This window comes from Lepidothrix coronata, unplaced genomic scaffold (genome assembly GCF_001604755.1).
Source record: "Lepidothrix coronata isolate B3197 unplaced genomic scaffold, Lepidothrix_coronata-1.0 Scaffold8, whole genome shotgun sequence".
NCBI lineage: Eukaryota > Metazoa > Chordata > Aves > Passeriformes > Pipridae > Lepidothrix > Lepidothrix coronata.
The window spans coordinates 4,431,797-4,454,723 of NW_016690188.1; the positions used below are offsets into that span (position 1 = coordinate 4,431,797).

At 40.2% G+C, this 22,927-nt stretch overlaps 3 protein-coding genes across 9 annotated transcripts in view; 2 read left to right on the forward strand and 1 right to left on the reverse strand.

Annotated features, from left to right (window-relative positions):
• The window catches only part of CFAP43 (cilia and flagella associated protein 43), a 44,125-nt gene extending 33,819 nt beyond the window's left edge, over positions 1–10,306 (forward strand). For 3 of the 4 annotated variants that reach the window (XM_017840260.1, XM_017840273.1, XM_017840279.1), the window contains 8 exons: positions 39–127; positions 501–705; positions 1,491–1,603; positions 2,146–2,302; positions 3,131–3,295; positions 5,272–5,352; positions 6,403–6,556; positions 7,211–9,070. In XM_017840260.1, the coding sequence (XP_017695749.1) occupies positions 39–127; positions 501–705; positions 1,491–1,603; positions 2,146–2,302; positions 3,131–3,295; positions 5,272–5,352; positions 6,403–6,556; positions 7,211–7,368 (1,122 nt within the window). In that variant the 3' untranslated portion in view covers positions 7,369–9,070. Of the gene's footprint in view, positions 1–38; positions 128–500; positions 706–1,490; positions 1,604–2,145; positions 2,303–3,130; positions 3,296–5,271; positions 5,353–6,402; positions 6,557–7,210; positions 9,071–10,188 lie in introns of those variants that run through there. The other variant, XM_017840267.1, reaches the window with a different exon arrangement.
• Positions 9,478–13,872, reverse strand: SFR1 (SWI5 dependent homologous recombination repair protein 1). 3 transcript variants are annotated; one of them, XM_017803672.1, is made up of 5 exons: positions 13,436–13,872; positions 12,652–12,827; positions 11,613–11,728; positions 10,099–10,485; positions 9,478–9,945 (listed from the first exon to the last, which is right to left on the reverse strand). In XM_017803672.1, exons 3-5 carry the CDS (start codon positions 11,706–11,708, stop codon positions 9,754–9,756), a joined length of 675 nt encoding a protein of 224 aa, XP_017659161.1. In that variant the 5' UTR covers positions 11,709–11,728; positions 12,652–12,827; positions 13,436–13,872; the 3' UTR covers positions 9,478–9,753. The 3 variants fall into 3 exon arrangements, with proteins under 3 accessions (XP_017659161.1, XP_017659154.1, XP_017659147.1); XM_017803665.1 differs by having other exon boundaries at positions 12,600–12,827; XM_017803658.1 differs by lacking the exon at positions 12,652–12,827 and having other exon boundaries at positions 13,436–13,869.
• Positions 13,873–13,979: 107 nt separating this feature from the next.
• The window catches only part of COL17A1 (collagen type XVII alpha 1 chain), a 62,851-nt gene continuing 53,903 nt past the window's right edge, over positions 13,980–22,927 (forward strand). For both annotated transcript variants that reach the window (XM_017840288.1, XM_017840296.1), the window contains exon 1: positions 13,980–15,173. The gene's annotated coding sequence lies outside the window, so the exon portion shown is untranslated. The remainder of the gene's footprint in view (positions 15,174–22,927) is intronic.

Sequence of the window (22,927 nt, forward strand, 5' to 3'; positions counted from 1 at the left end):
GGTAACAAGAAAGCTTTCTTCCCCCTGCCCCACCCCAGAATCTGGAACGTCGTTTTAGAAAGCAGTTTGCTGACACACCTGACGATGTCCTTGAGGAACTTTACCGACTTTACACACATCGACCGAAGTAAGATCCCCTCTGATTCCATTGCTTAAACGCTGATATCTCTTGTGAGCCAAGAATGAGAATGCTATTTATTTCAACAGTCTAAATTATTTTTCCTGCTTTTTACTGGATAGTTAACAATGGATGATTTCCCATCACACTAACGATTGCTATTTTGAGTATTTACATTCACTCCACAAAATCTATTTTAAATGCAATCTAAATAATCATCAGGTCTCAAGACCATATATTCTTATTTTGTGTAAGATATAGTGTTACCTATTTGCTTTTTGCAAGAGATTGAGAGTATGAAACATTCTTTGTTGTTCGTGACCTTCATTTATGCAAGAGAAAATAAAAAGTAAATCCTGTCTGTACTGTGTGTGTGCACTAGGAGCCCAAGGACAGAAATGGTCCTTGACACACCTAATCCATATGGGAACTGTTCAGGCTCTGAGGAATACAAAGATGCACTTACCCTTTTAATGAAAGCCATGGATGAACTGGATAGTCCTGAGCACATGCCTGAAGGCTTAGAGCAGTCTATATGGAAAAATTTTTGTCTAGCTAGACGAAAGAAAATGGAGAGTGAGGAGCTGGTATGTAAAATTCTTTATTTTGCCAGTATACTTCTTGATAGTTTTGATTCTTAAACTTCAGTGGAGTTTTCGTGTACGGTCAAGCTAGTGATGAAATAACAATGCAGAATATATTAACTCCATTTGACTTTGAAAGTTTCTTCTGGCCATATTCAATTCAGAATAACAGGGAAACCTGTAGTCTAGTTCTAGCTGTAGTTGTTCTTCAGAGGAAAAATTAGGATATTAATATGGACATATTTGATCAGAAGAATTGTGACCCTGATTTTGTTTCATTACAAATAAAAAGATAATTTTCCTTTTCTCTATTTGTACCAAAAAAATGATAAGGTATTTGATTCCCATCATCTGTTGGAGTCATTCTCTCCCATTAGCATTCTACATTTACACCAATGCATTCTCATGTTTTTCTAAAATATAAAGAGCAATTCTTAAGGAAGGGTGTTTCTGGAAATTTCTAGCAATCTGTTTGTTCAGTATAAAAACATGAAGGTGTAAATCTGAATTATCCAGAGAAAGAGATATGTGAAATTTTACCAAAAGAGAAGGAAATATGATTTCCCTTCATGGGAATAAACTATGCATATAAGAACAACTAATTTTCTGAGCAGAGTGTAAGGATTGTAACCTCTATGTCTCATTCTGAGATTCTCAAAGTACCAGGCTGCATATTTATATATACATATATTTTCTAAAGAACTTGTCTTCTCTGTTCTTGAAGAAGCTTGTCCTGACGTACTGACAAAGCTGAAAAAGTTCAGACTGTCACAATGTTGCTTGCTTAGGTGAAAAGGAAGGCCCTTACACTGGCAGACATGCAGGCCTTTTTCCAGAGAAGAATGGATGAAAATGAGAAGATGAAGTCACAAATAGAGAACATTTTCAATGAACTCACTTGGTAATTTTGCATCTTTTCTTAAGTTCAGCTACACTTTAGTGCTCCACCAACACAGAACCAAAAGTTACAAACAGAATTACACATCTGTGTTCTTAACACTCTTTTATCGGGGTTTCATTGCTGCTTGGACCTGCAATGTTCCATTTTTCATGTACATACCATAATTTTCACATTCATTATCATTCAAGAACAACCCCCAGAATAAATTATACAAGAAAAGTGGTGCTGGCTGGAAGTCTCTTCTGTTTTCTTTTCAATTGGTGTTAAGGTTTTCTTTCAGTAACAACACTTTCTCTCAGAACATCTGCTGGAGTATGGTAAACTGAATCCAGTGGTTGAAAACTTCATGTGTGTATATATATATATATATATGTATATATATACCAGAATTTGCATATTTGTAGTTACTTTGGGAGCAATCAGAAGACAAGCTGTCAAGGACTAACCCCTATATGAACATGCCACTTACCAGTAATTAATATAAATAGTTATATAATCCTGTTGAAATCACTAAACACTGTTTTTGTTTTCTGCCATTTTAGGTTGCAGGAGAAGAAGATGAAACTTCAGCAGAATTTGACTGTCCAGTTTGTGCTAAAACAAGGACAGGTGGAATTGGAAAATACTGAGATCCCAGACTACTCTGATGCTATTCTCATTAAAAGGAGTGTTGTTGAAGAACTGAATTGCTCTATCTCGGTAATTATCTGAAGGAAATTTAAACTTTTTAAACCAATGCATTGTCCTTCAGGGGCTCTGCTTTTTTTCCAGTTTGATGTCTACTTTCATTTCATTACAGCACACCAGCAGGCTCAATTGTAATCTAGAAGCTATTAAGAATTCTCTAATGTCTCTTATCATGATGTAAAGATTGCAATACAAACTGCTTTCTTGATGTTTGATCGATACACTTCAAATCAATGAAATGGCAACAGTTTCTGGACACACCATCACACATACATTGTAAATAGAAACTTCTAATATCCTACATACCAGTCCGAAAATTCCCTCAAGGCAAACTTATAGTCATGTTAAGAAGCATTTGAACAGTAGCTTACATTAAGATTTAAAAAATTAATACAGTTTTTTTATGTAAGGTGAAATTGCTGATGATATTTAAAACAGTCTTTTTTAGACATTATTTTTTTAGACATTCCAGCTGTACAAAAATTGCCTTTTGCTGCTTCTGCACAAAGCCTTCAGTAACAACAGCAAAATACCTATATTTTGTAGACCTAAAATGCTTTCCCATTCTTATATAAGGTAGAAAGATGGAGATAGAAAGATGGAGAGAGAGGTTAGTTGTCATTTTCTTCATTTACTTCTATGATCCAAGGCTGTGACACAGGGCATAAAAGGGAACAGATTTCCATGAAAGAAACCGTCTGGAGCAAAGTCTGGAAAGAGACTGCAGTATAGCCTGTTTAACTGACTAAAATTATAACTTTGGAAGCTTGCCCATCTTGTTGCAAACAATTATTCCATAATCTGTAAAATGTGTTAATTAAGATTGATCTACTTTTTCAGACTCAAGGAGAAAAAAAAATTGCTGCTATAATAGAATTCAAAGACTTCTCTAGAGGGATACGTCGGCTGGAATGGGAGCACAAGAAAATGAGAATGCAGATAGAAGATCTGAAAGAGAAGGCTCGGGACATTGTAATACTACCTATTTCAAAAGACTGCCAGCTAGTGAGTTGCTTTCTCTAATTTATATTTTGACTGCAGAAAATTATGCTGCCTGTACTGGTAAGAAAGATCATTTGTATCTCTTAAGTCTCTTACTACAACAAAGAAATGTGATGCCTAATAGGTCAACAATTCCGCTTTCAAAGGGAAGCTTTACTCATTAAATTGATCAGTGATGAAATTCTTTGAGATGTTGAGGTGTAAATTAAGGCAAAATTAGCCTTAACTCTTAGTATTTCAAAATTGGCAAGAGTAAGGATTTAGGATTTTGCAGCCACAAGGCACAGATGTTTTTAAATCGTTCAGCATCCTTTTTAAATGAAAGGTCTGAGGTGCCCCCATCTGGTATCGCACAGAAATACCGTAACTTTTGCTCAGTAAACAAATTGAGCGTTCCTACAGGAGCCTCACTGAGTCCCACCCACTCACTGCCATTCGCTGGCCCAGCAGCAGAATGATAGGGAATTGTTTGCCATCCCTGGCAGGCAAGAGGGAGCAGCTGGCCGGCCAGCTCAACTTTGAGCACGCCCAGCTGGCAGGCCAGGAAACATGGATAAAGACTGTGGGAGTGAGCCAAGGATATCACTGGGAGAAGAAGGGAGGAAGAAGCAAGGCTGTAGGGAAAGCCTGAGGGTATCACAGTGTGGGATGTAGAGGACTGCAGGGAAATCTGAGGGTCTTGAGGTGACGAGGTGAGGGGCATAAAGGTTTGAAGTAAGGGATGTTGGAGGCTGGGAAGGCTGGAGATATTGCAGTGGGGAGAGCTATAAAACACGGAGAAAAGGAAGTGTTGGACAGCAGGTAAGGAAACTGTAATTCAATCAAAAGATTAAAAGAAAATCCAAACCAAACATGTTTTGCTCAGTCTTCATTTGTTTTGCTGCTCTCCACAATGCTGGTTCTGAATACAACCAAGGGACTTTCACAACTAGCACAACAGAACAGCTTTCCAAAGAGGTGATGTGACAACACACTGAAAAGTTCTTGTGGCAGATTTATCACCAGTGTTGCTGTTAGCTCATTTAAACTGATGAGCAGAACTGTCACCCTTCAGAGAGAGTTAAACTGTCCATAGCAAAGGCATTTACTAGTTTAATCAGAATTTGAATGCTCTGAGAGGCTTGACTTTACTTTAGTTTTGAGTAGAAATATAGTGTTACGGGGGAAGGACAAGGCAACAGAGACCCCAACAATAGGAACAGAAAGAAAGATGGCTAAGATAAATGTGTGTGGGCAAGGACCTGAGAACATCTGGAGTGAGGGCTGTTAATGAAGGAGTGAGTGAAAGAAGTTTAATACTGTAGGCAAAGGAGCCCGCTGGGTCTTTCCTGCTTCCCCTCCCCTAACAAGAATAGTCCACAAAATTCTACCTGTCAACTTTGGTGGGACAGTACTCGGGAAGGATGAATCTACAAATACAGAAACCTGTCTACTGCCCATTACAGGTCCATAAAACATTATGGGGTTTACCATTTGTCATTTGATAAAGAGGTATTTTAGTAGCAGTGTGCTCAAGGAAAAAAAAAAACAATAAATTCTCTGAAATATCAATTACTATGCAGATAGAACAATAAAAGAAGTAAGAATTACTAGGAAGCTGAGAGACAGAAAATAATTCTTTTCCTCTCTAGCCTAAAGACACACTGTATAGCACTTTGGCCTCCAGCTGTGTAAGCTTAGATTGCATTATAAGCAAAAGTATAGCTTGGGGTTTTTGACAATCTCAACAAATTTGTTTGGTCTTTGTTTCCATTAACACATGACAGATAACATTCTTTTTAACAGCTGCGCAGTCTAGTATTCACAGAGTGTCCAAGAATATCTTTATGATGTCCATTTATGATCACTAGTAAGCTTTTCCACTGCAGAATTCTAGGTTTTTTGCATTTCACATAGTATGATTGCCTTAATAGAAGTGTGGAATTGTTAAGAATGAACTGGCATAATAAGATCATTTCTTTCTGGTTTTATTTCTTCAGTTCCTAACTGTGCAGAACTATGGCAGCCACATCGCCCAGCACATTGCAGGGATGGAGGAGACTCTTCGTTTCATGGATAAGGTAAATCTTAAGGGAACCACCACATTTGAGAGACACATCCTTAGTTTAAATGCAACTCCTTGCATTCATTAGCTAGAGGTGTTTGTAAGGAATAAGAAATAAGTGCAATTGATATAGGCGTGCTAACTCAAGGACTGTTGGAGTACAGCCACAACAGCAGACACAGATGAATATATATATAGTCGTGTGTTTGTCCATCTGGCTTTCAATAGTTTCTTCAACTCGAGCTGTGCTGGCTACAGCAGCAGTTCTCTAAAGTCTTTGGAAGCAGTCATCATACCTGAATTGCTGCAGAGATCAACCCTATGGAGAGACATCTACTTGCTCTGCTACTGGAGTTAAATGCTTTCCTGTCCTGAACATCTGAATGCAGATCTGCTAATCATTTCTTACACAGCACTGCTTATAAAAGTCACTCTTCCATTTCTAATGAAGCATTCTTTCAGTCCTTACTGCTAAATGTTTCTCTCCAGGAGCACCAGCCTATTCATAATATCCCTACCCCCCTGTATTCAAAATAACACACACAACAATCTGATTTGCTGGCTCCCTCATCTATTTCATCCCTCAAATTATGATTATCCTTGTTTTTAAGAGTTTCCACTAAATTTTCTCCAAGTTGCACTAGCTGACGGCAGCCTCCTCTTCCTCTTCAACCTTTAGTATTTATCTTATCCCTTTACAGCCCATCCATCAGCTTCAGCACAACCCTTTCTTCAGCAGCTCCCAGCAGCCAAGAGCGTGTCCTTAACTCACTGATTCCATTGACTTCCTTTCCTCTCTTTTCCTTTCAAGTTTTATCTTTAATATCTCTCTCCCTGACCCATACCTCTTGGTTCCTTGGCTGGTCCTTACATAAACATACTGAGATACAGCATGTGAAAGACACTATACAAAGTCAAGCTTAGAATGTGCTACCACTCAAATCAAAATACATGAAAGTTTATTGAGCTACAAGGCAGTGCTTAAAATTGTAAGTTTCCATCATGTTTGTCTGAACAGCTTTTTTATCACCTCATATATTTGCTTTATTAATTTCAAAATGGACAGTTGCACGAGAAGAATGTGAAGAACCATCAGAAAAAAATTAGAGAGCTGAAGAAGAGCATCCGTTTAAAAGAGGAAGCGAACTACGAGCTGAGCCTGCAGCTGAAGGAAATGCTTGTCTCTGTTTCAGAAAGGAAGCATATCTTTGAGGCAGCTGGTGAGTCCAGTAAAGCACTTAAAGTCACAAGCAAAGAAAATCATTCAGAAAATAACTCCAAGGCTATGCAGTCCTGTTCCCCACCATCAGCTAAAGGACAAGGAGTGCCTGTGTATTCCTGTATGAGTGCAATTAGCAGAGTCCTTCCTACCAAAACTTAACACTGCTCACTGAAGAGTGTACCTGGAGATCGTGCCTCTTGTAACCAAAGCTAGTTGACTAAATTCCTGAAACTATTCAAGTAAAAATATTATAGTCATTAGTAACTTCATTATACAACATGCTTTCATTCTTTCACAGAGCTGTTCAACACACTTCTGTCCCCCCTTCCAAGGGAATAGAGGAAGTAGTGTGGAGCTGAGAATGGTATTCGCTATTAGAAAAACTGTAGAGATCTTTCCACTAGAGCAAAAGTTACAGATTTTCAAAACAGTGGGTACTTGCTAGAAACTAAAGCAAGCATGCTCAGTGCCTTTTTGAAATATTTTCCTTTATTCAGTACTATAAAGGCTTTTAAGCCCAACTGGGAGCCTTCTTTAAAATGCTTGCCTATTTTATACAGAATTTGGACTAACTTCAAGACAGGTACAATATAAATATAGACTACACATCCCCTATGAGCACAGGCTAATCCTTATATTTTGTTTTATGCAGACACACGGGATATTTCTGAAAAGATTACAAAGCAGCGTTACCAAGAGATTTTGAAGCAGAAAAACCTACGGGATCTTATAAAGGAACAGAAAGAAGAGTTTGCAAGTCTTCAATCAGAACTTGAAATACTGAGAATGAGAACACCCCCTCATATATAAAAAACAGAGTCCAGGTAGATCTATAATACCACAGTCTTGTCTAAGTAAAAGAGCTTTGACAGCTAATTTCTCTCCCTGAACTTTTCTTTCCACAAAAGATTTCTTCTGTAATTTCCTTAAAAATAACTGCACTTTGAAAGATGCACGTTTGTCTGGTTTGCGTATTTTACACCTGGTCTTATCCCCATTATACTTCAGTTGATGAGATTTATTTCTGCTGGTTTCATTATATAAACCATATAGCTCATTATAGAAAAGAAAGGGTACAAGAAATTGTAGACTGAGAAGAACAGGTGTATTTTTATGTCCACTGTCTGCAATATGCAATTGTAGAACATTTTAAAGTACTGCAAGCAATCTCTGAATTTGCATCTGCTAAAATTCATGTCTGTGGCTTTGACTTAATAGATTTACACCTGTGATGGCACAGGTGTAGGTTGCTGAGAAGATGTAGATGCGCTTTGTCAGGGCCATGTGTGCTACTTGGCCCGGTCCCAAAAGCTGCTGTGCCTTCACAGCATAATTACCCACAGCCAGCAGTAGCTGTGGCTGCTGCCACTGGCAGAATCACAGGAAAACCAGGTTTGGAAGCATCTGGCCTCCTGAAATAGTTTCTGGCATCTCCCACCCCTTTGCACTGATGCAGTCTATTCTCCTGCCAGATCCCTCAAAGACACCTAAGAAAAATAAAGAACCTGTGATAAAATTAACTACTGCTAGAGCCTGATCTACTTACTCAGTCGTTCTCACTGCCTTTTATTTCCCTGTTTCCCATGGTGTGAAATAATTCTTCTCCTTTCATAAATTCACATATCTAAGCTCATTCCATTTTGAGAGCAGCAATAGTTTTGATACCTTAGCTTAATAAAATTCTACACTTGTAAGAAAAAACTACTTCTGTTGTGATCCTGTACAGCACCTCCTTTTTTGTTTTACCGTCTCTAACTGGGATCTGTGAGGATGCTAATTACATCTTGCTTCTTGCAAGACTTTTTCTTCCTGCTAAAACTTCCCTAGAAGCAGCAGAGTTCTGAATCTGCCAAGGATCTCAGGGAAAATAACTGGCCCCTGCACCAGGCACCATCATCTTTCTTCACAAACCTAAAGAAGCAGAAGAAATAGTGCTTCAATACTCAAAATGTGATTGGCAATAAAGGTTGTTCTGCATTAACTCTCCGTGGACAGCAACAGTCAGTATTCTTAAGAGCAAGTTCTAGGTACAGATTTAAGTCTAATGAGCCATATCAATATTAAAAGGGTCTGTATCTTTGATTTTATTTCCCTTCAGATGTCTAAGGAATTATTTCCTTATTAAGGAAACAGGATATGCCACTTGTAAACAAAACAGTTACGGTATAATCAATAAAGAATGTGGTCACATAGAAAACAAGATTCATAGCAGAGAGAGTTGTAGAGTAGTTAAGATTTATGTATTGTTACACTTGACAAGCAGTGATTTTAAGGAATATAAAAGCAGGCAGAAGTCACCATGCTCTGTGCTCAGGCCATGATGAGAAAATAAGCCATTTCAACTTAAGATAAAAAAGCTTTTGAAAAATACATTTATTGGAGAATAAATTAAATGATGAAGTTCTATTCAGCTTTATGATGCTGTGTTTGAAGCAGTCCCATTAGACAAGGCCTTATTTTTCTTATTTATTTGAAGAGAGAAAACACCTTGGCTCTCAAGCGTAGTAGTAGAGTAGAAAGTTGGTTGCAATTTTCTTGTCTTCCCTTCTATTACCTCAGGCTGGGGCAGATTGATTATGAGACGGTGGCCCTGAAGATGACTGTCTGGACTAGTACCCAAAAGCAATTGCATTGTGGCACATATCCCTCAATAACAATTAAAGCCAGTGAGAACATCTTATCACAGCCTCAGAATATTAACATCATGAAAACTAGTTATCTTTACTTAACTCACAAAATCCTGTCATTGGCCTTCATTAGCTGACTGGTAGCAGGAAGACATTTGTAAAATGGGGATGTATTTATGCATAAAAAACTGAACTCTTCCCCATCTGAACACAAACAGAAATGACAATTTGAGTTATTTCAACAGAAGTAACCATACAAAGACTAACCAAAGAATGGAATGCTTTCTACCTGTTAAAGTACGATCTCATTTTATTTTTATTAAATAAAAATTAACTGACCAAGTCATTAAGCCAGGTTCTCCAAAACACTAAAAGTTTGATCTTTTCCAATAAGTAATGCCTTTTACAGTGCCTACTGTATCTAAGTACAAAGCTTTACAAGTTTCTCTGGAGAAAACCTCCTAACCCCAAAGCATCAAGTCCACTGCCTCATCAACACTTCTGACATGATCAGAATTCACTTGGTCTTTTCTGCTTTTGTGTCTAATAAAAGCTTTGCAATTGTAGATTATGCATCTATAAAATCTTCTTCTGTTCTGCTGTAGTGCAATAACTGGTCTTCTAATCCAAAAGTATCGATCAGCTGAGTGAGACTCACTTTCTTGCCATCTGCAGAAAAGGCCGACTGTAGTTCATACAGCATCAGCTGGGTGCTGCTTCTCCATTTCACTATCAAAGCCTGCAGTTCACACAGGTTGTTCTGCAGTTGGGACAAAAGAAAACAAAAAAATTGTCATTTGCTGACATGTGGGGGGTTTTGATACCATGCAGATATTTTTACAAAATGCCTTAAACTGAGACAATACGCAAACACCACACACCCCAAAAGACCAGTGAGTCAGTATTGCCTCACCTTGGATCGATACATCTTCACCAGTTTGAGCCTACGAAGTAATTCTTCCTTCTCTTGCACTTGTTTCACCAGCCTTACTTTTTCTTCCAGGGACAGTTGCTGACCAAGATCAACTGGTAGCACATCTGAATTCTCTGCTGATCCACTGGGATCACTCTCTCGTGAGGGACTTCTGAAACATGTATGTGCAGTGCTGTTTCTTTCAAGGTCTTCAGGACCATCTTGTAATCTGGAACAATCTTTACTTGTCATTGGCAGGCACCCTGTGTCAGCATCAGCGCAGTCTTTTTCTTCAGTGTCTATTTTGAGCCGCTTTGCCGCTGTAAAATTGGCATTAAAGGAACGTCTTGTTTTCCGTAATCGCTCCCTCAGAGCTGCACTCATTTGCTAAAAAACAAACAAACAAAAACAGGTGGTCAGCATAATCTTAAATTTTGATCAAATCTCAAATAATTGTTTACCTGGTTAGTATTTATATAGAATATGTAATATATTTAACAATCATTGTAAAGCCAGACTTCGTGATTCTCTCTATAGCCTTGACAAACTGGAATGAAGCTAACTTCTTCTTTCCACATTTATCTGCACACACAACTGCAAGATAAGGAAAGATGTAGCTCCACATTTTCTAGGACCAAATCCTGTATTCTATTGAGCCAAACCTACTTATCTAGTCTTTGTGTAGAAGAAATATGGCATATTTCAACTTGGCTGAATCTATTCTATCAAGTTCAATTTCCCCTTCTAGTTTAATGGTCTTTTCTGCTGTTCCATCTTATTACACATATACATCTGTATTAGCAGTACTGTAAAACATCTGTATTCTACTTGAGCATATTACAAATATCTGTAAAATTTTTACTTGTTCATGCTTTGAGATACTTCACTGATAAGCATTTAAAATTTTTTTTCCTTTGAAATAAGTTAACAATTATTTTTTATAACGTGTCTAACATTTTTACGTTCAGAAATACACTAAAATACAGGAGCATGGGATTAGTTAAGGAATACTTGCAAACTAGGCCTGTCCTGCACTGAGCTGGATGCTGAGCATGACAGCATCACCATAACAAATGCCAAGATCAAGACCAAAGCAGAGCTTGGCACTATGGAGAACATACAAACTGAAAGCAGTCCACTTTGTTCCAGTGCAGGCAGAAGTTACAGAAAGTCATCCTGCATGCACAGCAACACAGAAAACTAGGATCTGAGAAAGCTGAAGATGACAGGTTAAAACAAACAAAAAACCCCACCAAAAACCCTAAACAGTATTTAAGTGTATTACTATGGCATTTGGTGTTGCTCCATCACTTTGTATTCACAGCAAACATCTGCATATTCAGAGCAAAGTGTACCGAGCACATTCCTTACCTGGACAACCTTGTAGCTATGGTTATAAGGTACCTGTCTTTAGCCTTCCAGCACTATCTCAGTGACCTCTCACTCCTTGATTATTTCACAAGCATTCTTTAACTATGAAGAATCACATTACTGGCAAAACAAAGTTTCCATACCTGTTTCCCTGAACTAGTCCCCCGTGGAGGTGCTGCTCCAGAATCCTTTGGAGTATCACACAGAGATGGCAATTTATCTAGCACTGGTTCTTCCATCTCGAGATGGACAGCAGTCTCTGTTAAACAACAGAATGAATTATGGTGTCATTTTCACCTGATTATAATGAGCCATGTGGCTGCAGGAATGAGTAAAAAGCTCCAACAGGAAATTCTAAGGCTTATTTTCTAATTAGCATGTCCCAAAAAGGTGTCTGCATCAGTTTCACAACTGTTTCATGTGCTAAGGAGCATCTTCCTTTGCGAACAGCTTTTCTTCAAAAGGATGCAAGACACTACTAACTGCCACAAAGTATCTTACCATGGATTTTACATATTATTTTTCCCTCACTCCTAAAGCTCTACGGACTTTTTTCTTTAAAGGATGAAAAATATTTATAAAAAGCCTTACAGGTATTATCCATTGTAATTTTTTTTCCTATTTGACATCTTCTTTTAAGTGTCTGCCTATAAATCCAAGGTCAGATCCTGAAGCGTTGAACTCATCAAAAAAAGGTCACTCCAAACAAAGTGTATTTTCTTAACCTGAATGACCGTTACTGCTTGTCTAACTCAAAGGAATAGTGCTTCCTAAGTCAGTTGTTAAGAAACAGTCCTTTCATTTAACTGCATCCCAAATAGCGATAAAAGGATTGTTGGGAGCCAGGACGATTTTTGTTGTCCACATGTATAAACAATTAATCTTTTCTGTAGAACAAAATAATTGGGTATCCAGGTCTGTGAAAATAATCCACTTTATCATTTGATCCGTCTGGGGAATGCTGCTTAAAAAAGTAATTACTCACCCAAGTAGAACTTTTGACTAACAGGAAACATCCCCCTTTCGCTCAGAAAGGCGCTTTAATTAAATTGGTAAGTCACCCCTCCCAGCACGAACCAACTGCAAGTCGATTTGGCAATGTTTAACTTAGTTTAGCACTTGTGAAGCACCTGCTAATGACCAGAATGCAGCTGGAAAATCGACAGCTACACCTCTGCTCACCTGCAAATTGCAATTAGGAGTTTTGGAACAGAAGCCTCTCAGGAATAAAATCCTGCAAACAAGCGACTGGGCAACACGAGACGGCACGAGGGGGGCTTCCTCTTCAGAGGTGAAAAATGCCAAAGCTTCAGTATGCCAACGCCTTAATAACCCAGCAACCCTGGCTTCCTGGCTCTCTACCAAAGGATGCAGGTCCTCATTTATCTTACAAGTCAACGTTCCCCCCCAGCTGTTCAAAACCGAACATACGGAACTCCATTAAAAAGCCCCAGACCTCAGGAAAGAGTCCAGTTAATTGGGTATTTTAGCAATCCATCAATTAAACAAAAAGCTCACATCATCCATTAAATATAATGGAAGTTTATCAATATTATTTCTTAATGTAAGCAAGAGCCTAAAAAAAGCTACATCATGCCTATGTATACAGTATATCGCAAACACGTAATTCAGTAAATAGCAAAAAAAATTCAAATCTAAGAACTATCTTAAGTAGACAGCTTTAAAAAACCCCTCAAAACCTATGCCTCTCTGCCCTTACTTTCTAATGCAGATTCATCTTCCAGTGACCATAAGTACAACAAATACTTCGCTAATGCTCTTCCTTGACAGCACATTCACACAGATCTCCTGCACTCTTGAAATCCTTCCCAGCATCATAGCCTAAGAACCCTTGGCATTTTCAAGCAGTGATGCTTTTCACCACACAGAAAAAATAATTCTGTCCATCAAGTAAAGAAAACTTGGGTTAAAAGGGGAAGAGACAATTTTCCGCTTCACTACTTACTTGATTTTTCACTCTGGGCAAGTCTATGAAGCTACGTCCTCAGTTTTCCTGCTTATAAGTACGTTACACAACAACACGCACTCCTTTCACTTTCTCAACTGAAGGCTCTACTAACACTCAATAAAACTTTTCCCCAGCCAGCTTTCCACCCCCAGAGAAGCGGGACGAAGGCTGGGCAACCCAGAGACAAAGACACAGGCCCGAGGAGCCCGTTCAGAGGATGCACCCCGGGGGGCCCTGAGGCACCCCAGAAACGGTGCCACTGCACAGACCCGCAGCGGCTGCAGAACGAGGGGAGGCCCCTCGGGGACCACGAGGCCCCGGAGCGCGGGTGAAGCGCGGAGAAGCCCGGCGGGCCCGGTGGGAGCAGCTCCCGCTGCCCGCGTTCGCTCCAACCTCCCGCCGCCCGGCCAGGAGCGGTACCGCGCCTGCGCCCGGTGCGCGCCGGGACGGCGCGGGCTGTTTGCGCCTGCGCGCGGTGGGAGGCGCTGCGGGGCAGGAGGGCGCGCGGAGGCTGCTCGCGGTGTCGATGTCGATCCTGATCCTGAGGGCGGGCAGCAAACGCCCCTGGCGTGTGGCATCCCTGGGGACCGCGTACACTGTTGCATCTGGGCATGTAAGGCGGTGCTGTGTCCCTCAGGCTTCCCACCCCATGTCTGGTGTCTGGGCCAGGTGCCATCTCACAGAATTACAGAATGAGTTGGGTCGGAAGAGACCTCTGAGATCATCGAGTGCAACCTATGACCCGACACCACCGTGTAAATCAGACCATGGCACTAAGTGCTATGGCCAGTCTTTCCTTAAACACCTCGAGGGATGGTGACTCCAGCACCTCCCTCGGCAGCTCACTCCAATGTCTAATCGTTCTTTCTGTGAAGAAATTCTTCCTGATGTCCAACTGAAACCTGCCCTGGTACAGTTTAAGACAGTGTTCCTGGAGTGTCCCTGGGCCAGGGAGAGGGGCTCCTGCCTCAGCATGGAGCACGCCCCACCATGGATGGCATGGTAGGCCCAGCCTTTGGCACAGCCAAGGGAACCACAACTCTCCACCTCAAGCTGCCATTGCCTTTATCACAGGCACTGTCTCCTCACAGAAGGGGAAAATCTGTACCTGAGGAGCAGGACCTGAGCAGTGCTGTCTTGGTTGTGAGGAAGGACAAGTGAAAATGAAGAAACTTGACTGGAGAAACAGGCAAGGAGATTGGGACAGTGACAAGTAGCAGCCCTAGCTGTGGCTCCATCCTGCAGTTCAGGATTGCAGAGTGCCCTGGCACTCGAAGGCACTGCTGAATCAAACATGATTTTCCTGTCTTTATCAGCAAACATCCCTTCCATGCTGCACACCTGGCTTCCGCATGTGGATTTATGTTTCTTTAAACTGGTTTGTACACAATGTTTTTCCAATATAACTGTCAGGACTGACAAAAGGAGCTGTGGAAGCCATAACAGGGACAGCTCCCAGCCCGCAGGGATGAGGTACCAGCGGTTCCTCCAGCACTGCCCACAGCCAGACTGGCCCAAGCTGCCCATTACACCTCACGCAGCTGTGCTGGGAGCTGCACGTGGGGTACAGGCACCCACATGCCCTCACTGGATCATGCCCTTGGCTTGTGTATCAGAAATGCATTAATTTCCTGCCTGGTTCCTCCTCACAGCTACAGATGAGGATGCTCAATTTTCTCTTCACCTTGTGTAACTCTCATCTGTATTGAGATCAGAGACAATCTTGAACTGTGTGGTGAGTAAGCACTAAATGTAGGTGTAACACATTAGCAGTTGCTGTGCTTTTGATCACAAGTATACATAGATTCACTCACTTCAAGTAGGATTTGATAGGGATGATAGCAACCTTTTACTCTCCTGCAGTAAAACGTATCAAAACATTCAAAGCCCATCTAGACCAAGTTGTTTTGGGAAATCTGGGAACTTGAGGCTCTTAGGTCACTCCTTGTATAAGATTTTATCTGTCAGTTAAATTGATTTAGAAAGAATATTTTCCGTAGCAAATGTGGGAATTTAGATTACGTGACTAAGTTGTACAATCTTTTGTAACCACTTAGCATAAAAACCTGGCATGATACCTCAAGTGTTGAGGCAGTTTGGAGGCATTTTTTAAACCAACAGCTTATTTATTTTTTTAAGACCTGCAGCTAATTTAATGTCATTAATATTTTAATTTTTTGATGAGTTAAAAATGGACTCCTGAGTGCAACAGTAAAAGTGCTAATAGAACTTCTGCTGCAGATTTATCAGCTGTGTTGGACCTCAGATACTCTGGAGCTTTGAGATGGCACGTCTCCAAGTTCACAGGGTATTTCCTTCAGTCTCAAGTATGGTCCCTGCTTTAAATTACTCATGTTCTGTTGTACAGACATGTTAACAGATGAGTTGCACAAGAACAACAGAAAGTTTGAGATTTTAGATCATTTGCCAGGCAAGATTCCAGTAAGATTTTACAGGAACATAGCACATGAAAAAGTCATCCTGTGCATTATCATGGCTCTTAATTAGAGCAACGCCCATGTGCCCCACCCCAAGTGGGATTGGGGCACAATCACAAACAATTCACAGTTGTTTGGGACTGTGAATATGGAAAGATGGTGCCATATGTTGGATTTATGAGTTTAGTGTACTACAAAAAGAGTAGAGAAAAGGAAATATTATCATCAGTATTTGCTGATGGGTAATCACTCATAAATCACACAAATAAAAGACACTGTTCAGGTTGAGGCTTCTTGTTTAGCTGTGTTTACCACATTCACTTATGAATTTACTTGGTATTAACACAAAGTACTACAAAACCATGACTTGCTCAAGACCCTTCTGGAGGCCCCTGATGGAGCTGGGAATTAGACTGTCATCAGGTGACTATCCAGTACTTTTATTGCAGAAACCCAATAGTGATGGATAGTATGTTATCCTCCACTTAATGATGGCAAACCAGTCAGACTAAAACCTTCCTCTCAAAAACTGCACATCTGCTTCCCTTGAGGAAAACAGATAATCCATGTGTTATTGATATGGGATGTTTATGGCACACTGTAGAGTGTTTCTCATGCTGTTTAGTTAAGTTCATCAGTATGTGCAACAGTAGCACATTAATTGCAGTACAGTCTTTATTAAGCCCTTTTAATGTCATGGTTTTATTTCTTTTATTCCTTCTGTGATCAGAATAGTTTTGGGGTAAGTAAAACACGAGAAAAAAATGCATAGGAAATTGTGCACTGGGCAATAAAATTATTGAGCTCTGTTTGCTGAACATGCTTCTTCCCTTCAGAGAAACTTGTTTTCCCGAGAAACCAGTAGGAAAATGTGCTTCCTGGTTTTATTTTCTTTGGTATTTCTGTTATGACATTTTAAGTGATCAGATAATTTTCCGAGTGTACTCCGGTTTGTCTGCACAATTGAAAGATATTATCTGTGTAACTCCAGAAGAGCACTAGTGCTAACACAGCGGCACTGATGGGACGAGGACATGTTATAACTCCCCTATGGGCATCCCCTGTAGTAGAAAAGCCAAAGTGGAAAGTAATATTAAAGGATACTGGCTTTGGGTTTAGAGACTCCAGTTTGACCTTTATGGGTTCTTCTCTTCCAGAGTTCCAGGAGCATCCCAAAACTTCCATTTAACAGTTTGCTGGGTGCAATAGTTTAGACCTTTTCTCATCAACGTTACCACTCAGTCACTGGGATGTTAGTCAACATATTGCACCTTAGGGCACATCTGCATTATCCCCTTCTCTCGTTCTCCTGAAATCTGTTGATCTTGTTCAAAGCCAAGTGATGGATCCTGATGCAGGAAGTACACTCTGCACTGTCGGCATATTCTCTCTCGCCTGGGGCTGAAGGGTGGGGTGTTTTTGTGTGCCTAACCACTAACTGCTGCAGACATTTTTAAATCCTACCCAGTTCAGCATGAGCCTAGGGCTGTGTTTTTGCTGGCTGCTATTCACTCCTTGGAAAAATGTTCTGACTTGCTTATAGCCATGAAAATATATCAAGGGAAGGGCTTTATAGACCAGATTCCTGGAGTAAAACCAGTTTACTGCGAGCTGTCCTTGGGAGATGGATTCTGCTCTCATGATGGTGCAGATGTCCAGTAACAGTGCAGTCTCTGGAATGACATCAGCATAAAGCTAAAGCAAAAGTAAATTTTTGTTGCCTTTCTGCTTTACATCTCGGGCTTGCTTAGAGTACCCCATATTTTCCCTTCCATTTTCAAGGTACCCACCTTGAAAAGAAAAACTGCCTGGATTTGTTGTAGGTGAGGGGCACTGCAATTTGCCATTACAAAAGTTAATGTAAGAGGCAGGTGAGATGAGTGTCCTAGTTCTCACTGCTGCATGTGTGAATAACCAAGTGGGTGAGGCACAGTGCTCATAAAAGGGAGCAGCACACGATTGCCTATTATTTTAGTGTCTGTTTGTGGGATTTTCTCTGACATAGCAAGCCAAAGATTACAGTTTGAAGTCTTTACAATACTGTAGCAGACAAAGGAAGCAATAAACAGACCTTCAGTGTTCCTATCTTTGCTGGGGAACTGATTGATCATTGTTTTAAGAAAATCCAAGACTTGCCCAAACTAGTCCCTGATACAGCCTTTTGTCATCTGTGATGGTCTAAGCATTTTTCTGTCAAAAGTATTTGAATTGTAATGGAGCTTCAGGAGTTGTTTCATTTTCTCACATACTTAAAGCAACAGTTCACTCTGTGCTGTGCACATGTAACTCTTCGATTGCTCATATTTATCTGTGCTACTGAAATCAGTGAAGCTGAAGAAGTGGACATGGTTTATTTGCAAGTGCAGATGAGCTGGTTTGAGGGCAGTTACCCATAATCTGGAGGTCTTGTGTGGACCCAGTGGATTAAACTCGTGTACCAAACAAGTCATCCAGTGAGCAGGTAAGCACAGATGAAGATGCACATCTCTCCTTCTTCCTGGACCCCTGAGGGTTTCATTGTTGCTCTGAATGCAGACATGAGAGACTTGTGTCCATCATCACTTTAGGATCACCACTGCTTATTGTTTTGTTTTAGAACAAATAACCATTCTACTGGAAGCACCTCCTTCCCTACCAAACTGCATCATCAGCAGGCAGGGTTTAAACATACACTTCCTCTCTGTTATTAAGAAACAAATTAGATCATTTACCTGGGGCTAGAGAAACTTTTAAAAAGTAAAGATTTACAAGTCTTTTCCTAAGGATGAAATACAAAAGTGTTCATGGGAGATTTCCAGCTCTGGATACTGCTGACAATAAAGTCACGTCTAGAGGGCTGAGATTTCAATGTGGCAGCGTTGTCAGACACTGAGCCCCCCGTGTTGCAGCTCAGGCTCACGGGTTAGTACAGTGATGTGAGAGCTGGCTTAAAGCTCTCTCTTGTTTTCCATACTGTTGGTAACATGTGTAACATTTTAAGTGTGCACAATTGTTGTGATATGGGGGATATGACTTTGCATTATCCATGCAAACAAATCACGTGTCTAAGGACAGCTGCATCAGGTTGGCAATTCACCAAAAATGGTGAACAGATATGAAATTTGGCACTTTTTACTGTAGAGGTTGAAGTATGTTCTTTATAAGTCAGAATACCTGAGGTATTCACATACAATAGGAACTCAGTAAATGCTGGCTTATCACCCCTCCTCCCAAAATGCTCAGCTGTAGAGAAGACAATAAGAATGTCTTCTGTGCCATTTCCTTTAGCAAATAAAATGTGCAGTGAAATTTTTTTGACTTCTCCTTCTTTCTTGAGTAAAATATGCTCTTTGGGCCATATAGCTCATTTAAAAATAAACTTTTCAATGTTTATGAGCTGTATTGCTTTTGTTTCAATTATTTCCAAAGTAATTTCCATGGAAATTTTCTATTCATGTTCCTGTCTGTAATAACTGTATTTTGAGTCCCTCTCTCTACATGGGCATACAGAAGGAGCTGTACTGATGAGCGTGTAATATTTTCTTACAACCTCAGAGGGTTCAAGTGATTACTCTTAAATTATTTTTACTCTTGCTGTGTTGTCTTCCTGCAGAAGGGCAGCTTAGCCCTTGTGACATTTGAAGTCATTGAGAAAGTTCCTCCTGAGCTGAAGGGAAGCAGAACTATTCTGTTGTGATGGAAGTTAGTGGAAGTGTGGCATATGGAGTGAGCTAATGGTATGATTTCATGTGGTGCTGAGATACTGGAATTGCAGCTGGCTGCATTAGTGTAAGTGTTTCACACTGTGTGAGGAGGCAACCAGTCTCCTCTGAACACATTAAGGAAACTTTATTTTGGGTGAAGAACATTTGTCTTAAGTGGAGTGCAGCAGTGCTGAGCTGCTGCCAAGTGAACCAAGTTAGCAAATGCCACCTGCTTTAACAGGGGACGTTTTCCCATCAGTAGCACACGTAACTTTGAATCTGTGTCCTGGCCACAGTGACCTCCATCACACATATTAATTGTCACTGAACAAGCTCTCTTTGTCATTAACCTCTTTGGTGACAGCCATGCCATACCACTTCACATGATATTCCTGTAACTGGAAAACTCTCAGTTCATTCACAGCTGAAAGAGTTAGTCTGCGTTTGATGTTTTAAAGTTTTAGTGCATTTTTTCCTTGAGTTAATTACAAGCATTGCATGGGTAACATATGCCAGAATAAGGTATTTCATCATTGTTAAATGCATGGTGGTAACTCAACACATGGGTATGCACTGACAAGTTTTCTCTTGAAAGACTCCTCAGGGGTTAGATCAGCAGATAGATCACCTTGAAATTTTAGATAGCATATACTCTACCTCTTCTTGAGGCTGTGAAACCAGGCATGAATAGCCTTAAAATTGTCCACATTGATGTCTGGATAGGAAGTCCTATGTGGGATTCATCTTTCTGGGATCAACAGTGCATGTATGGGTGTACCCTGCTTAATCATGTGTGACATGTGAGTGCAAAGACTAATCAAGAATATCATCACCTACACTATGCAGTTTACTCTGTTTGGTGACATCCTTCTTTTCCATTTCAGTGAGGAATTCCGGGTCAGACCTTTCTTTTCCTTAAAACAGGATTCTCACTATCTAAATTCAAGCCTAGAAGCAGTTAAACTCTCCCTGGTTTAACACTTTTTTGTCCTAAGATTTTCTCTCAAACCTAAAGACATTCTTTCTCACAAATATCACTATAATGCAAGAGCTACTACTACTTTGCTCTATCTGTTAGTGTGCCTAGCTGTAACTGCTGATTTTGTAATCTGTTAAACAAAACAAAACAGAACAGAAAAAAACAAACCCAAACAAACAACCACCCCAAAACAACAACCACTCACTCAAACAAACAAAAAACAAAACAAAGGGCAGTAGGCAGAAGCGGGAAATGGCAAAGAGGAGGATCTTTTCTCCAGAGAGAATGTTTGTGCCAGTAGCTGTTACTGAAAGGTCTTGATGTTTTGCTGTTGCCTTCTCAAGGAGTTTCAGGTTCCACTTAGAACAAATAAATAGCTCTCCTCACCCATCTCCAGCTCCTCAGGCACACCATGGGCACATCTTGCAGGTGAAAAGTACAAATACGTCTCAAAAGCCAACACTGGCAAGATGCTGAAAGCTGATGCTGGCAGAGTCCCTGCATAGCACTGCCAGGAAAACTGCAAATGAAGATATTGCCCTTTCTGCTCAGTACTATAGGCAGATCTCATCAGCTCTGCCAGTCTCATTATTCCAAATTTTTAATAGTCAAGCCTGCAGTCTAATATTGACACTAGACAGCCAACCTGAGGTACAGCTCTCTGAAGAGTCCACCAGGCAGTGGAGAAGTTGAGAGGGCCTCAAGAAGCTAAGGAATTCATAAATTTTCCTTTTATTATAAACTCAAGTCCACCAAAGATCAATTGCCATGCATATTGCCAAACCTCAGAAGCTGCCAGAGAGCTGAAATCATTCAGTGATGCACTTTTAAGACTTGGGTGTGTCACCAGAAGCACAGGAGCAGTACCACTGAGGAGGAACAAAATAGCAAGGACATGGCTCATACATATACATCTTACAAAGAAATATTTACTTTTCTAAGTAAACCTATGTGCAAGAAGATCCCCACAGATATGATGGAGAGGCTGTAATGATTTAATATCCAAACATGGAGGATCAAACCCCACACCCCGAAGTCACCATGATAAACTCAGCTAAGAATTATTGCAGCTAAGAATTAATCCTGTGCTTATTTTTGAAACAGCAAAACCCCATGGGCCAATTTCATCTTTAGTTTATCTGATTTCTTAGGAATTGATGATTTTATACCAACAACTAATTTAATCTAATACATTTGTAAGAATTTTGTTCATCTGCTTAATTTGGGTAGAAGAAAGGTAGGAAAAATGGGATAAAAGTGCTTTCTTTGTGGGAAGCAGCTGTCTGGGAGATGCAGTCTCTTCAGCCATTACTGCAATGAATGCAACTGCACTGTAAGATTCCCTTTATGTCCCACAGATGCAGCCATGTTCAAACTGATGCTGTAAGTGATTAAACTTTGACCTCATGTTCATCAGCTGAGGTGAAGGAATGCCAAGAGGGGGTCACCAAAGGAGGAAGCTCTTTCGTGAAGAGATTAGTTTGTGTTCAGACCATCTTTAGAATATATTCCACAAGTGAACGTTGAGTGTATTTTCCCACTGATGTTTTGAAAATCCAGATCCTGGGTCAAATATTAAAAAATGCATTGAAAGGACATTCTCAGCACATTCTTTCTATTTCTTTTAAATACTATTCCCATTTGTCCTTCACAGTTCCTGAATATTTGACACAGACATATTCTTTGAATATTACACATTCACACAAGTACATAACAAACAATTCTCTTGTATTTGTTTATTGCTAAGTTATGTGTTGGGAACTGTACATCCCAATTTTTTTATTGTACACTTATCTTGTATTGCTTCTAGATGCTGGTCTTTTTTTACTAGTTTGTTATTGTTCAGTTGTGCAAACGCTGTTCATTTGTTTTAGGAAAAGCTAAAGGATTCCACTGACACTGCAAATAGCTGCAGTAAAGTAAACGGAACAGAAGTAGGAGCATGTAATTCTAATAGCTCAACCCAACCATGGTTCACTGCCCTCCCTCCTTTGAGCTGCTTGCTTTTGACTCTGGCAATTGCTTAGTTCTGTTTCCATTCTGTCTTATTCCCACTTGGTCTCTATCTCCCTAAGTTTTCATTATAATATTCTATGCACATGTATTGGCTTGTTGGTTTCCTTATGTTTTGCTTGACTGCATACATTTGGCATGCATTAACTACCACAGATGCTCTTCTGTCTGCTACATTTTGTGTGCTCAAATGGAGGGGATCGAACCTCTTTATTGATGAGGGTGGGGATATGTGTCTGCCTCAGTGTCTCAGTGTTCATTAGGTATTGGGCATGGCTGTTTATTGGCAAAATATTTTGCTTCTAGACATATTAAGAACACCAGTTTCCAATACACACAGTTCATGCCTGCACTGCTAAGGAAATACCTTATGGAA